Source organism: Choloepus didactylus, chromosome 16, assembly GCF_015220235.1.
Source record: "Choloepus didactylus isolate mChoDid1 chromosome 16, mChoDid1.pri, whole genome shotgun sequence".
Taxonomy (NCBI): Eukaryota; Metazoa; Chordata; class Mammalia; order Pilosa; family Megalonychidae; genus Choloepus; species Choloepus didactylus.
Window position 1 is genome coordinate 30,798,368 of NC_051322.1, and position 14,231 is coordinate 30,812,598.

At 46.2% G+C, this 14,231-nt stretch overlaps 1 protein-coding gene across 3 annotated transcripts in view; it reads left to right on the plus strand.

The window, feature by feature from the left end:
* MYO5B (myosin VB) overlaps positions 1–14,231 on the plus strand; it is a 413,295-nt gene that overhangs the window by 357,986 nt on the left and 41,078 nt on the right. For all 3 annotated transcript variants that reach the window (XM_037805481.1, XM_037805482.1, XM_037805483.1), the window contains 4 exons: positions 443–583; positions 3,234–3,299; positions 8,900–9,139; positions 10,025–10,125. In XM_037805481.1, the coding sequence (XP_037661409.1) occupies positions 443–583; positions 3,234–3,299; positions 8,900–9,139; positions 10,025–10,125 (548 nt within the window). The remainder of the gene's footprint in view (positions 1–442; positions 584–3,233; positions 3,300–8,899; positions 9,140–10,024; positions 10,126–14,231) is intronic.

The window sequence follows — 14,231 nt, forward strand, 5'->3', positions numbered from 1 at the left end:
AGTGTCGAGTGTTTCAAAGGTGCAATCAAGTGGCGTTTGCCAGCACATTTACAGTGATTAGTAACCCCATTGATTGTTTATCATGCAACATTATCCCCTCAGTTTGACAATTTCTCTGGTGTGGGGCATTTTGCAGAAGTGAGCTCTTAACTTCCAAATAAAATGACTGCATCTTTATCCATTTGTTCTTGGACTAGATGATGGTCATTTTAAATGGCTCGCACAGGAGGAATAGAAGGGGCTGAGACGCAGTGCTATCTAGACAGAAAATGAGCCTGAATATGAGAAACGATAGTTGTTTAGCTTTGGCTTTGTGTTTGAGGCATGGATGACGTTTGGGAGGAGAGGGAAAACAGGCAGCTGGTGTAAAGGTGGGCAGTGAGGTGTGCCATATGTTCCCTGTTAACGCCTCCTTCTCCCTGTCCCCTGTCTCCCTTTGAAGGAAATCGGCCTGGAGAAGGCGGCCATGGACATGACAGTCTTCTTGAAGCTGCAGAAGAGAGTGCGGGAGCTTGAGCAGGAAAGGAAGAAGCTGCAGATGCAGCTGGAGAAGAGAGAGCAGCAGGACAGCCAGAGAGTCCAGGTGCGGGAAGGGGCTGGAGCCTGCAGAAGGGCCCCTTGCGGTGCTTGATCGGAGGATGATCCAGCTCACTCCCCCAGGGCTCACCTGGCAGGTGTGGCCATGTGGAGTGATGTTGATTTCAGAGAATCCCTTCCATCTTGTGTGGGAGCCCTGTAGAGTCTTCTTTGCAAGTGCCATGTCCCACCTCACCCAGTGGAACAGGAGTAAGCTTCCCACTTGTCCCCAGGACAAAGGATCCCAACAGGGGCAGCTGGAGGGTGGAGGCTATGGCGGTATCCCCCACTTGTCCCCAGGGGAGTATAGTTTCCTGTACAGCTGGTGCCTGCAAAGAGAGGAGCTCATGCCAAGAGAACCAGAGTATGAAATTCCAGTATAAATACAGGCACAAGTCAAATTTGCGCAGAGAAAACCTATGGCCTTTTCATACCTGCAGTCTGGCTAGGGCTTGAGTGTAGCCTTATGGAGTTGGGTGGGGGATCAGGTTTCCAGTCACTCAGCCTTCTTTCCTACAATGCTACCCTCACCTCAATCCAGATTACCACCCAGTATCTTGGGTCTTGAAAGGATGTTGCTTGAAACCATTGTGACTTGAGAAGTAATAACTCTACCTCCAGGACTTGGTGGACACCTGTAGTGTGCTCAACACTGTGCTAGTGCCAGGCTCATAGTGGGTACTCAAATGTCACAAATGAGAAGAGATAAAAACCTAAGAGAAATCCCAGCTGTTAAGTAATTTATAATCTAGTTCAAGACTACCAGACAACACCAGCAATAAATAAAAAGTAACATTGGTAGTACTTAAATAAATGTAAAGTTAGGTACAGATTGGTGCTGTAGGAATGGAGAGAGCCCATTGAATAATAACAACGCTCAGCTGACAAGTACATTTTTACCTCTTTGGAGGTACAAGGACCTAAAAACCCACTGGCAGTCAGTCTCTGTAAGGGTTGACTGCTAATGGGTTACAAGGCCAGCTCTGACAGGGACCCTCTCATTGACTGACCTCACAGTAGGTTTGTCAAAGCTCTTGGGTCTTTCTGGGGCCTGTGGATTTGACACCCTCCCTGCATCCTCCGCCCCACCCCTGCTCCCACCTCCACACACAGTCTCCTTGTGTAACACCTGCCGTCTTTCTAATCAAGCGGATACAGACTCTCATCTATATTGCTGTAGATTCTTGAGTTTTTCTCTGATCAGCAAATAGGGAGGTAAATCCTTCTGATGGATTAGATTCAGAATGGAGTGAAAAGATTAGGTTTATAAGTGACTCACTCCGTTAGTAGAGAAGCTGCCTTGGCAGGCAAGCACAAATCAAATACCTGAAAAGCTGCAGAGACTACAGCAGACAATGCCCAGCTGAACCTAAGGATTCATTCTCCAGGTTTCCTGATGCAGATTCCAAGTAATTTGGGGGAATTTGGCTACAGGAGTGCTGTTTGTCTTGATAACAATTAACAAAGGATATCTCATTCCTTAAAGGTAATCACTGATTGAGAATTAGAAAAGTCACTTGGACAGTAGCTCTGTGATGTGTGCTGAGGTTCTCTCTTCAAGGAGAATGACCTTGTTTCTGACAATTTGGTAAGAAAGGCAGGGGCAGGGGAGAGTATGGAATCCTCCACAGTACCCTGAAACAGAGCATTCAGAGGTCGTGTTCTTGGATCTGCCCTTGGTCCCAAGAGAAATCCAGAGCAGAATCTGTATCACATTTGACTGGAAAGGGAAGACAGGGGTGTGAAAGGAGCCAGTGTGTAGAGGTAGAAGCAGGAGAGCAGGACAGTCACCACCGCCACAGGTGATGGTGAGAGGTGAAGATTTTCCCCAGTTGCGGGGTTGGAAACGGTGCAATAAAATCCGGAGTCTTAGATCTGGAGGGGGCTGCAAGAGATGCTCAGACCCAGTCCTGTCTCCCAGCCTGGGGTACGCCTATTCTATCCATGGCTGGTGGTGGCCTTACCTTCCACTTAAACTTGCTGGCACTATAGATAATCTAATTCAGGGATTATCACCTACTTACTTGAAATTATCCCAGGCAGTTAACCATTAACGAAGCTGTTTTCTACCCTTCTCACTGAGCCATTCAAGTCCAGTGTTGCCAAATAACTATAGGAATTGTTGACTCAGCTGAGTCCTAATGAGCTAGTATTGCACTTGCCAACCACATGCACTAGCTTTGGAGTTGTGATGTCAGACAACACCTACAGAGCATTGATTGTGGGTCAGCTATAGTACTACCTGTAAATAGAATGACATGAAGGAAGCTGGTTTCACTTCCAAGGTGCTCAGAGTTTCATTGGGAAAATAGAATACATATGTGTACCTGCCTCCAAATAACCTTAAGAGTAGTTCATTTACCTCATTAGTTAGGAAATCTTGCAGTGTAATATATATTCAACCCCTGTAAGTGCCTGTGGGGTCATATGACTGAAGGTGAGGGGGAGTGGGCAGGGGGAGTTGTTTATGGAGAGCTTCATGCTGGCCTTAAGTATTGAGGTGCATGTGGAAGGTGGGAAGGAAGTGGACATGCAGAGGGTATGCAAGGGCGTTTGTACGAAGGCAGGAGTGAACATGTTTGACCATGGACAGAAATCCTTCTGTGGGAACTCTGCCATGTAGCCATGTTCACCTTTCTGTCTCTTGATCTGTGCAGGTAGAACAACCAAAGAATGACCTGGATTTGGACCAGGATGCAGATCTGGCCTACAATAGTCTGAAGGTAAGATTCTCGGGGGACAAATGATGAAGGGTGGGGATCAGGAAGCTGGTCCTAAGCTCTGGTCTGCTACTAGCTAGAACCATTAGCAAATAACCTTCCTCTCCATGCTGTAGTTTTCTCATCTTTGAAATGAAGTAAAACTTGTGTTTACTATAAGAAATGATAATATATGCCTTATATTATATTTTAATATAAAATGTAGCCATTGGAATAAAATCACTTTGAATGGTGATTCAAGTTGTATGGGCAGATGTAAGGCAAAGGCAGTGCATCATCTTGGGCCTGGCAGGAGACGGAGAGGCAGAGGATGGAAGGCCTTAGATCTAAGGACAAGCAGGAAGGGATGTACGGAAACGGGGCATCAGAGCAGCCCACTCCCTCCTCTCATTCTCAGAAACCTAGGAGTGTGGGAATTTATCCAGTCTTCCAGGGTCAGCCAGTCTGACTCCACTTAGAGGACCACAAATAACTCTGACAGCTGCATTGCCCTGGAGAACAGCCCAGAGTCATTCCCGTGACTTTTTAAACAACTTGGGCCACACAAATGGTTTGAGAAGGGGGCGCTTTTGTAGGGTTTTCCTTCTTGAATTATTGATTAGGTCTATTTTCCTCGTGTGATGTTCAAAAGATGTAAAACTCTCCAAGGAGCAGGGAGGGTCTCTTGCTGTGATAAATGCCTGTGCACCGGGACCTTCTGCTTGCAGTTCTCCAGCCGCCCTCCTGAGGGAGGCATAGCCCAGGGAAGAAAGGAGCCTCTGAAACTAACTAGCGGTGTTGGCCTTCAAGCCCACCCATCCTTTTTGAACTAGTCGAATGGTCTTGCCCAGTGGTTCACCAAGAGTGGTCCCAGGCCCAGCAGCATCAGCATCGCTGGACGCTTGCTAGAAATGTAGATCTCCAGGCCCCAGCCCAGAACCACTGAATCAGAAGCTCCGGGTTGGGGCCCAGCAGTGGTGTTTCAGCAAGTCCTCCATGTGATTCTGCTGCCCATTCAGGTGTGAGAACCAGTGTTCTGTCCCTTGGCGAGGCACTGCCTCTATGGCTGCCATCTTAAATCTGCTCCAAACCTCCTCTTCCTCCCACGTGGCTCTCTTAGGAAGATGCCCCCACCCCTTGGCGCTCTCAGGCCTCACCTCCACTGCCCAGCAGAGGACCTGGCACAGAGAGGGCTCAAGAGATACGTGTCCAGAACCGCCACAACTCTACATAACCCTTCCACGCAGCTTCCCACTCTATATCCACTGATACGGGGTAAAAGAGATGGGAGTTGTACTCTACACTCCAAAAGTGTAGGTTCACCTGAGCAGGGAAGACAAAGACCTAAGAGAGATGATGTGTCTACACATCTTTCTACTCCACCATCTTTTCCAACTTGGTCCTTATCAAAGTGGATTTGAAACACCTGCTGTCCTACACTCAGTGAGTGTCCTACACTGAGCTGGCCCCTTGACAAGTGATTTTTGCTTAAAGTCTGGATTTCTTCAACCAGAATTTAGGAAATTTCCCCAGCTCCTTCTAAAATATGTAAAGTAGCCCCAGCCTTGGGGAGGAGACCCCTTACTTGGGTGCAGCACCTAGGCTTAGCTGTACCACCTGTGGGGGTGGATCAGGTGAGAAATACCCAAATAATATCAGAGGCTGCCTCCAAGTGGTAGGAATATGGATTTTGAAAAATTCTTTCAAATTTTCTATGTCTAAAAAGCCTTCTAAGATGAGCAGTAAATGAAAAGCTTTTCTACAAAAAAAAAGGCACATTAAGGAAAAAAATTTAAATCACCAAAAGACCACCTCAGTCGGGCCTTTTCTGACTCGCGCTCCACAGCAGGTAAGGCGGCGGGTGGACGGTCCGTAAGATGAGAAGCCCTGAAGTGCCCACCTGGGCTCTCAGCTCCTCCGTTCCAGCTGACTATTTCTCACGTACACACTGTCTTCTGAGCCTAATCCACCTCGGCTGAGAGAAGGTAGAGAAGGAAAATCCAAAGTTGCTGCTGCCCTAGCAGGCAGCTCCCAGGCTGGCAACAATGACGGCTCCTCTTGGCTGCCCAGCCTGTCCCTCAGCCTGTGCCGAGCACCAGGAAGTGGTGAGATGCTGCCCCACCTGCTCCCACCACCTCCACTGCTCCTTCTCCTCTGCCTTCTTGCCCTGGCTCAGGTGTCTGGCCTCTCATTTCCTCCCCAGCCACACGACTTCAGGCCTCCTTGCACAAGGCTCTGCCAGGCCTGACTCCCTCCCACCCCTTGGAGGCAGCCTCTGATATTATTTGGGTATTTCTTTCCAAAGCTTTCTCTACGCATGTTTTTATATAGCTGAGATCATTATATATATGTGTATGTGTACGTATATATATATGTATATAGAGACATATATATGTAGACATATACATATATACATTTATACACAGTTTTATAAGCATAATTTTTATTGGATGGTTAATATTTTGTGACATAATCATAACAATTTTATTAACCATTTCCTAATTGCTAAATATTTTAGTTGGGCTCATGTTTTCCTATTATAAACAATACTGTGATGAAACTAGGTTTTTTTTTTTTGTTTTTTTTGGGGGGGACCTGGACAATTCATAATTATTCCATTAAAATTCTTCAGAATTTTAAGTAAACTGTATTCATTAATGTTTATTACAGCTAGATTTGTGAGATGGAGCAGCTTCCACAAATCTAATTTGTTTTATGAAACATGAATCAATTTTACTGCTTTAAAATACTACAAAGAATAAAATTGTGGTATACTATTGATCATATATAGAATTAAATTTACCTCTCTTTGGAATATGCCACTTCCAATGATAACACTCTTCCTATGTAAAATATGGTCTGCTTTGCAGTGATCATCTTTAAAAAAAAAAAAAAAAGCCTGTGCTCCCTACAGTGAGGCTCAGATGTCCAGTCCAGTGCCTTCTGGGGCTCAGAAATACCCAGACCCAGGGGTGGAAGTCCAGAGTGTAGGACAAGCAGCACTTCCAGCCTGGACCTGCTGCTGCTTTCACTCTGTGCACTTTCCCTCCACCCCCTACACACACACTCTCTCCCAAATTTCAGTCTTCATCCATATTTTCATCTTTCTCCAGCTCACCCCTTTATCCTGAATCCTAGACACGTATCTCTGACGGCTCGCTGGACCTCTGCACCTCACTGTGCCATGTGAACCATGATCACAGTGTGCGCACAGCCAACGCATCTGTAAAACCCCTTCTTGGGTTTCCCTGTCTCAGTAGACAGAGGCATCCCCCATGGCCCAAGCGTCTGATTCTTCCTTCCCTTTCACCTCCCACATCCAGTCACCAAATCCTGACAGGTCCATCTCCCAAATCTCTGAGGCACCTCCGCGTCTCTGCCGTCACTGCCACAGCTCCTGGCCGAGTTGCTCTTGCCTCTCCCCTGTGATACAAAAATGGCTCCCAACCTGATGCCTCGACTCCCCACGGCAACCGGAGAGAGTTCCCTGAAGCTCCACAGTGACCAGGCCACTGGCCTTCTTAAATCCCTAAACAACATCCTATTATTCTTCAGATAAAGTCCGACTCCCTTCCCCAGGTATTCTCAGCCCTTCCTGATCTGACTGGCACCTCCATGTCTCGACTCCCTCCCCCCACTATTCCATTTCTTGAGCAAGTAATGCTTGTTCTCCTTTTGCTGAGGCCATTGTTCCTAGAGGCCTACCCTGGCCAACGCCTCCTAATCCTGTAGCTGTCAGGTTAGACATCACCATCACCTCCTCCAGGAAGCCTTCCCTTACCCCAAGAGCCAGTTGACGGTCCTCTTCTGTGTTACTCCAAGCACTCTGGGTGCCCTCATAGCATAGTGTGTTACGTACTGTAGCACAATTATTTGGTTCTAAGCAGGTATTATGCCCGCAGCACCTAGCACAGTGCCTAGCAAAAACTAGGCAGATGATATTGGTGGAAAGGAAGGATAAACGAACGGAGCTTCACTTTTCTCAAATGGGAATAGCATAACATTTGGGTACCTCAGAAGTATCTGTCCTTTTTGGCACTGTTTGACCAGGAAGGATGATGTGGAAATGGTAGTAAGCCATGGTGGACAGGAAAGGAAAGGGGGTGGTTGGGGTATATGGAGTATAGTTAGAGAAGAAAGGAGATGGCTAGAGAATGAATGAGCAGAAATTTCAGATATGTCCTGGATGGAAATCTTTGTGAAAAACCTCCTGGGCTCTTGCTCACCCTGTCTGGTCCTTCTTTGTCTCGGGGCAGAATCTCTCCACTGACTGGGGATCTGGGATTGTTGCCATCGGAGATACCCAGCCTCCCACAACTACTGAGTCCAGTTATGGCCAGTTGGAGCTAGTGGAAACTTTAGCTCCCCATCTGGTCTCACTCCCTTAAACCACACCTGGAATAGCTAAGGAATGTTCGAGGGAGTGTACAGAGTGCACTTGGGCTGGGACGAGGACCCAGGACTCCTGCCTCCAAGCGCGGTGCCCTTTCACCATGTAATGCTGGCTCTCCTGGGGATGGCTCTGTGCTGGCGGAAGGAAGAGCTCCCAGGCCTCGCGTGGATCCTTAACGCCTGACCTTAGGATTCCTGATTGACGAACTCATCAATCGTCATTAAGTAGTAGTCACCCTACCCCTTGCCCCTCCTCATTTCTGCAGAATCATGGTCTCCACGTGTGATTCGAAATCTCCCAGCAGTCACCCCTGTATGGGGATGTGGAGAAGACACAGGACCCAGAGGGGAGTCCTGGGCTCTCACCCGGCTCAGCCTCCGGGCTCTCTGAGAACCTCCCCTCTCTGGCTCATCCTGCTCCTTTAGGGGAGATAGGGAGATTTACGCAATGGTCTCCTCCTCCTCTCCTGGCATGGCTCTGTAATAAATGTGTAACCAATGCCTGATTATCCACATTTTGGCCTTTCTGTGGGATATTTTGAATCCCCTTTATGCCAGGACTCTGGCAGCAATTTATATGTGATGATCAAACTTTATCTCACCATAAAATTAAAAAGAACACCCAGAAAATTTAAAATACATTCCAAAATTGAGTTTCAGTGGTTTTTATACTTTATGAAGGTATTTTTTTTCCCTCTCCTGGCATTGACAATTGGTGGCTTTCTATGACCAAAACAACAAAACAGTGTTCCTGGCATGTTTTCCAACATTAGTCCATATGATGCTTCTTGAAAAAAAAGGCAGTGGGGGCAGGGGGCTTTCTATAGACAAATAAGTTTAGGAAATCCTGCAGTCCTTATCCCCTCTTGTAGAGGTACACTGGACCTTAAAGCTTGAGAGAGCCGTGTGCTATTTTAAATTGTTAACCCAGCATTTCCACAAAGAAGGGCCTCAGGCCAAGTAAGCTTGGAAGCACCAGCCCTGCTGCATCAGTGGGCTCCCCTCTTTGGGGAATCAAGTCAGATGCTTCATACCAAGAACTTGGGGCTGTGGCTCAAATCAGCCTCCAGCCATGACAGTCTCAGCCCCTCCCTGTCTTCAGCCAGGTATTTCATCGTAAAAATGGGAAGGTTGCTCTTAGCTTCCAGGAAGCAGATGGAGGAGGAGGCCCATGGGGAAAGAGTGCCCTGGACCAGGGATGGACGGAATGTGCCCCTCGGGCTCTCTTACAGAGGCAGGAGCTGGAGTCGGAGAACAAGAAGCTCAAGAATGACCTGAACGAGCTGCGGAAAGCCGTGGCTGAGCAAGCCATGCAGGACGGCTCCAGCCCCAGCTCCCCGGACAGCTACAGCCTCCTGCTGAACCAGCTCAAGCTGGCCCACGAGGAGCTGGAGGTCCGCAAGGAGGAGGTGCTCATCCTCCGGACCCAGATAGTGAGCGCCGACCAGCGCAGACTGGCTGGCAGGAGCCCGGTAAGGAGGTGGCCGCCGGCGATCGGGCTGGCGAGGGGCGACACTGGGTTATTGATGTGGTGTTTTCCTTGCAGATCATTACCCATGAAGGTCTTACACCTGAAAGAGCAGACTCTCTTGCTCTGGGGTCCCCTTGGAAGACAGAGCAAGGGACTTACTGCCCTCTCCTTTTGTCAGAGATTTAGTTGGAAATTTCTAGAATCTTCTGAAGTTACTGAATATGAACAGTTACTGAAGTTACTGAATATGAACATGTTAAAAAAGAATGAGGCGCAGAATTAGATAGGTAAACTCGGGGAGAAATAAGGGTCACACTCTGAGCGGCCCTCTTGCCCTCGTTTTCCACCTCATGCCTTTCCCTTAGCGGTTTACTTTATTTCTGAGGTAGAGAGAGCCTTTCCTCTCTCAGCCCTCCCAGGGTGGCAAGTCCAGCTCAGTGTGTCCCTAATGTTCTCACCATCTGGACAGATTGTGGAGCAAGTGGGAGAGTCACTCTGTGCGCTCCAAGAGGCTGGGCAGCCTGGGGGTAGGAGAAGTAGGCAGTAATGAGTGTGAAGGATTTGCAGCTGAGCTCGACTGTACTAGTGCCCCCTGGCCTTGGGATGCTTTCTCCTCCCGGGGACACTGTCCTTTCCATCTTCTCCCCGCCCCACTGCTCCACACTTACTGGCTTTCATAGCCAGGCCTTGTCATTCTGTGTCTCTTCCAATGTGACCTTTAAAAGTCACATCCTGCTGGGCTTTACCTGCAGTTGTCTTCCTCGAATGTCTGTCTTTTCCCAAATATTTCTTCTTAATAGGCCTCTATATGTAAATACAGTCATTTGGTGGCTATTGTTTGTATAACCACAGTTACTTATTTTTTTTTTTATTTGGGGCCATCTAGGAGCCCAGCATTAATGCCAGAACGAGTTGGCCTAACAGCGAAAAGCATGTAGACCAAGAAGATGCCATTGAGGCCTATCATGGGGTCTGCCAGACAAACAGGTAAGTCCCACCTGCTGTAAACTGTACCTGGAGGAGGCGATGGGGAGAGGGTCCCTGATGGACTTAATGTTAAGGCCTGTTCCTCGGGCACTGACTACGTCTCAGCATCAGGATGATTTATTACTGGAGACACAAAAGAAGGAGCAGATTCAATGACTTCCAGGCCCTTGGGAAGCTTCCTTTTAGCTTCGACAAGTCTCGAGTAACATACCTAAAGCATTTAGAACCAGGTCCTCAGAAAAGTTTTAGAAAAAGGGGGCTTCCTGGGAGGTGTGACAGGAGGCAAAGGGAATGGAAAGAGTGGCTGAAAGTGGCCTTTCTCTTTGAGAGGGAAGCTGAGCCCTGACCAAACCCTGGGAGGAGGCCTCTCCAGCATTTGCTGCGGTGCCATGTTGCCTCATCCCCACTGGTGGGCCTTACATGATGCTAGACGCCATCCCCCACCAGGATCATTTAAGAAAGGGAACCCAAGCCAGGCAGACAGGAGGCTGGATGGGAGAGGATTGCCACCGCCTTATTGGGTAAAGTGAGATTGCCTTGGGTTTTAGTTAACCGACCACCTCTAGTCCCTCCTCCAGGAAGAGACTCGAGGCAAAAGAGAATGACAGTCTGCAGGAGGCAGCAGGGCCCAGGCGGGCGGAGGACGGAGCAGAGGCACCCCTCCCCCAAGACGACAGCACAGTCGTTGAGAATGCGGAACCTGGAGTCCATTCACTTACTCTGTGGCCTGGGGCACACTTCATAGCCCTCGTGCCTCAGTTTCCTCATCCGTGAACTGTGGATGATCGTAGCAGCGTACCTCATGTGGTTATTGAGAAGACTGAGCTAGTCCATGTGAAGCACTTAGAACAGGGCCTGCACATGGCAAGCACACGGTATGTGTTAAGTGGGTTGGTGAGTGTTGTCGCCATTGTCAGCTCCTTTTTCCTTCGTGGGCACCTGTTAACACAGAGCCGGCCTTTTCTCAGGCACCCTTTCTTTCTTACCTCAACTGACTATGGGACAGTCACTACGCATGTATTCAAAGTTGCTGAAAACAGCAAGCATTTCTAAAAAATGTCAGTAAGTGACACCGTGAGCATGACCTGAAGTTGTTGGCAATAACATCCCAGAATCACTGAAGACTTCTTAACCCAGTTTCCGGGTCTTCCAGTCCAGCCCCTCTTTCTGCAGAGGCCCAGAGGGTTGAGCTGCTCAGGCACATGGCTGATCTGTCACTGGGTCAGGGTCGCTGATGCCCAGGCTGGGGTTGCTTCTAGCCCACTGCCAGATGATCAGAAGGTGAAGGTGTTTTAGCAGAGAGAGATGCAATTCATTTCCCTAAAGGAGGAAGAGAAGGAAATGAAGGTGAACCTTTCAGTACTAAAACTAGAGTCAAGATTTATTTAGTTGTTTTAAATTATCTTGGGTGAAGATAAGAAATGAGATGAATAAGAAAAAAAGAGCACAGGTGACATTAAAAGAAAGGAAGAAAAGAAACTGCTGTGTGCTGGGTTCTGTGCGTATCTGCCCAATCTTCAGAACCATCACTGTTGTCACCTCCCTCTGTTCATCCTGACAGTTGCCAGGGACCGAGGCCCAAATACAAGTTTTCCCATGGGCTGCTTAATACCCTGGATTTGTCTCCCTTCACAGCAATAATAACGATGGTGATTAAATAAAAATAGCTTTTATTGTGTCTTAAAATATTTCAGTTCCCAGCAAGCACAGTGCACAATAAGGAACTAATAGCCTGTGGAACCAAGTTACGTGGAGGAGAGGAACCCGTCCTGGGCCTGGCCTGCGGCCCCAGTGCCACAGACATGACCTTTTTAAGATTAGAAGGAGAATTGCTTTTTCCTCTTCTACTGCCCTGTAATAGAGATTTTTACAGTTCAAGTATAAACTGTACGTATGCATGTGTGACTTGGGAGGTGTGGGGCGGGTTGCGACCCTTTAAAATTTTGTTTATCCTCTCCCTAAAAATATCCACATTCATACACTGAATTTGGCTTCTATTTCTGGGGGTTTCCAAACCCTCTGATGCCCGATCACAGTCCCTCTCAGGGTGTAAGTTCCCCTTAAAGAACATTTTTCACTTCCTAACTTTCAGAGATTATAGAGCTCTGTTTGAATCTTAACAATGGTGTCTTTCCCCTTGTTTTGAAATTGGAGGACAGAAGCCAGTTTAGAGGGCCTGCTCTGGGCATTGCTCTAGGCATATATCTAGCATGTCTGCTTCTAAAGAGCTTTCTCGTTTTTATATCTTGGGAGCTAACAGAAACCAGCATCGTAATTACCTTTAAAAACAGTTTTCTTAAGAGATGTTCATATACCATACCATCCATCCAGCATGTACAATCAGTGGCTTTTTGTATAATCACAGAGTTGTGCATTCTTCACCACAATCAATTTTAGAAATTTTCGTTCCTCCAAAAAGAAAAACCCCATACCCCTCAGCGGTCACCTCTCAATCCTCCATCCTTCCCCAGCCCTACATAACCACTAATCTAATTCTGTTTCTCTAAATTTAATTATAGTTACATTTTATGGAAATGTAACCATACAATATGGAGTTCTTTGTGTCTGGTTTCTTTCACTTAGCATAACGGTATTTTAATGTTTTTATTTTTTTTTTAATTAGAGAGGTTGTAGGTTTACAGACAAGTCATGTAAAAAATACAGCATTCCCATATATCCACCTATTATTGACACTTTGCCTTAGGGTGGTACCTTTGCTACAACTGCTGAAACAGTGTTAGAATATTACTGTTAACTATAGGCCATAGTTTACATTAGGTGTACTTTGCCCATGTGCCACCTTATTACTAACACCTTGTAATAGTGTCGTTTGCTATAATTCATGAAAGAACATTCTTTTTTTGCAGTATTAACCACAACAGGGTTCAGTGTGTTATACAGTCCCATGTTTTATCTTCTAACTTTCCTTCTAGTAACAGACACAACCCAAAACTTCCCCATTCAGCCACAGTCACCAACATAATTCAGTGCTGTTAATTAGACTCACGTTAATATGCTAGTATCACCACTATCCATTTCCAAAAATTTGCCATCAGCCTAAATAGAAATTCTGCACACATTAAGCACCAGCTCCCTTCCTCTAACTCCATTCTATTCCCTGATGACCTATATTCTAGATTCTGACTCTCTGAGTTTGCTTATTATAATTAGTTCCCATCAGTCAGATCACACTATATGTTCTTTTGTGTCTGGCTTACTTCACTCAACATAATGTCCTCTAGATTCAACCTTGTTATCACATGCATCAGGTCTTCATTCCTTCTTACAGCTGGATAATATTCTATCATATGTATATACCACATTTTGTTTATCCATTCATCACTTGCTGGATACTTGGGTTGCTTCCATCTTTTGGCAATTGTGAATAACGCTGCTATGAACATTGGTGTATAAATGTCTGTTCACGTCCCTGCTTTCAGTTCTGGGTATATATATATACACCTAGTAGCAAGATTTCTGGATCATTTGGTAATCCTAATTCTATACATAGCTTCCTGAGGAACTGCCAAACTATCTTCCACAGCAGCTGCACCATTTTACATTTCCACCAGCAGTGAATAAATGTTCCTATTTCTCCACATCCTCTCCAACACTTGTAGTTTTCTGTTTGTTTGACAGTGGCTGATCTACTAAATATCTCATTGCTGTTTTGATTTGCATTTCCCCAATAGCTAGTGATGTTAAGCATCTTTTTGTGTGATTTTTAACCATTTGTATTTCCTCTTTGGAGAAATGTATACTCAAGTCTGTTGCCCATTTTTTAATTGGGTTGTTTGTCTTTTTATTGTTGAATTGTAGGATTTATTTATATATTCTGGATATTAAATCCTTATTGGATATTTGGTTTCCAAGTATTTTCTCCCATTGAGTAGACTACCTTTTTACCTTCTTAACAAAGTTCTTTGAAGCACGGAAGTTTTTAATTTTGAGGATGTCCCATTTATCTATTTCTTCTTTCATTGCTTATGCTTTGGGTTTAAAGTCTAAGAAACCAGTACCTAGTACAAGATCTTGAAGATGCTTCTCTATGTTTTCTTCTAGGAGTTTTGTGGTCCTGGTTCTTATATTTAGGTCTTTGATTCATT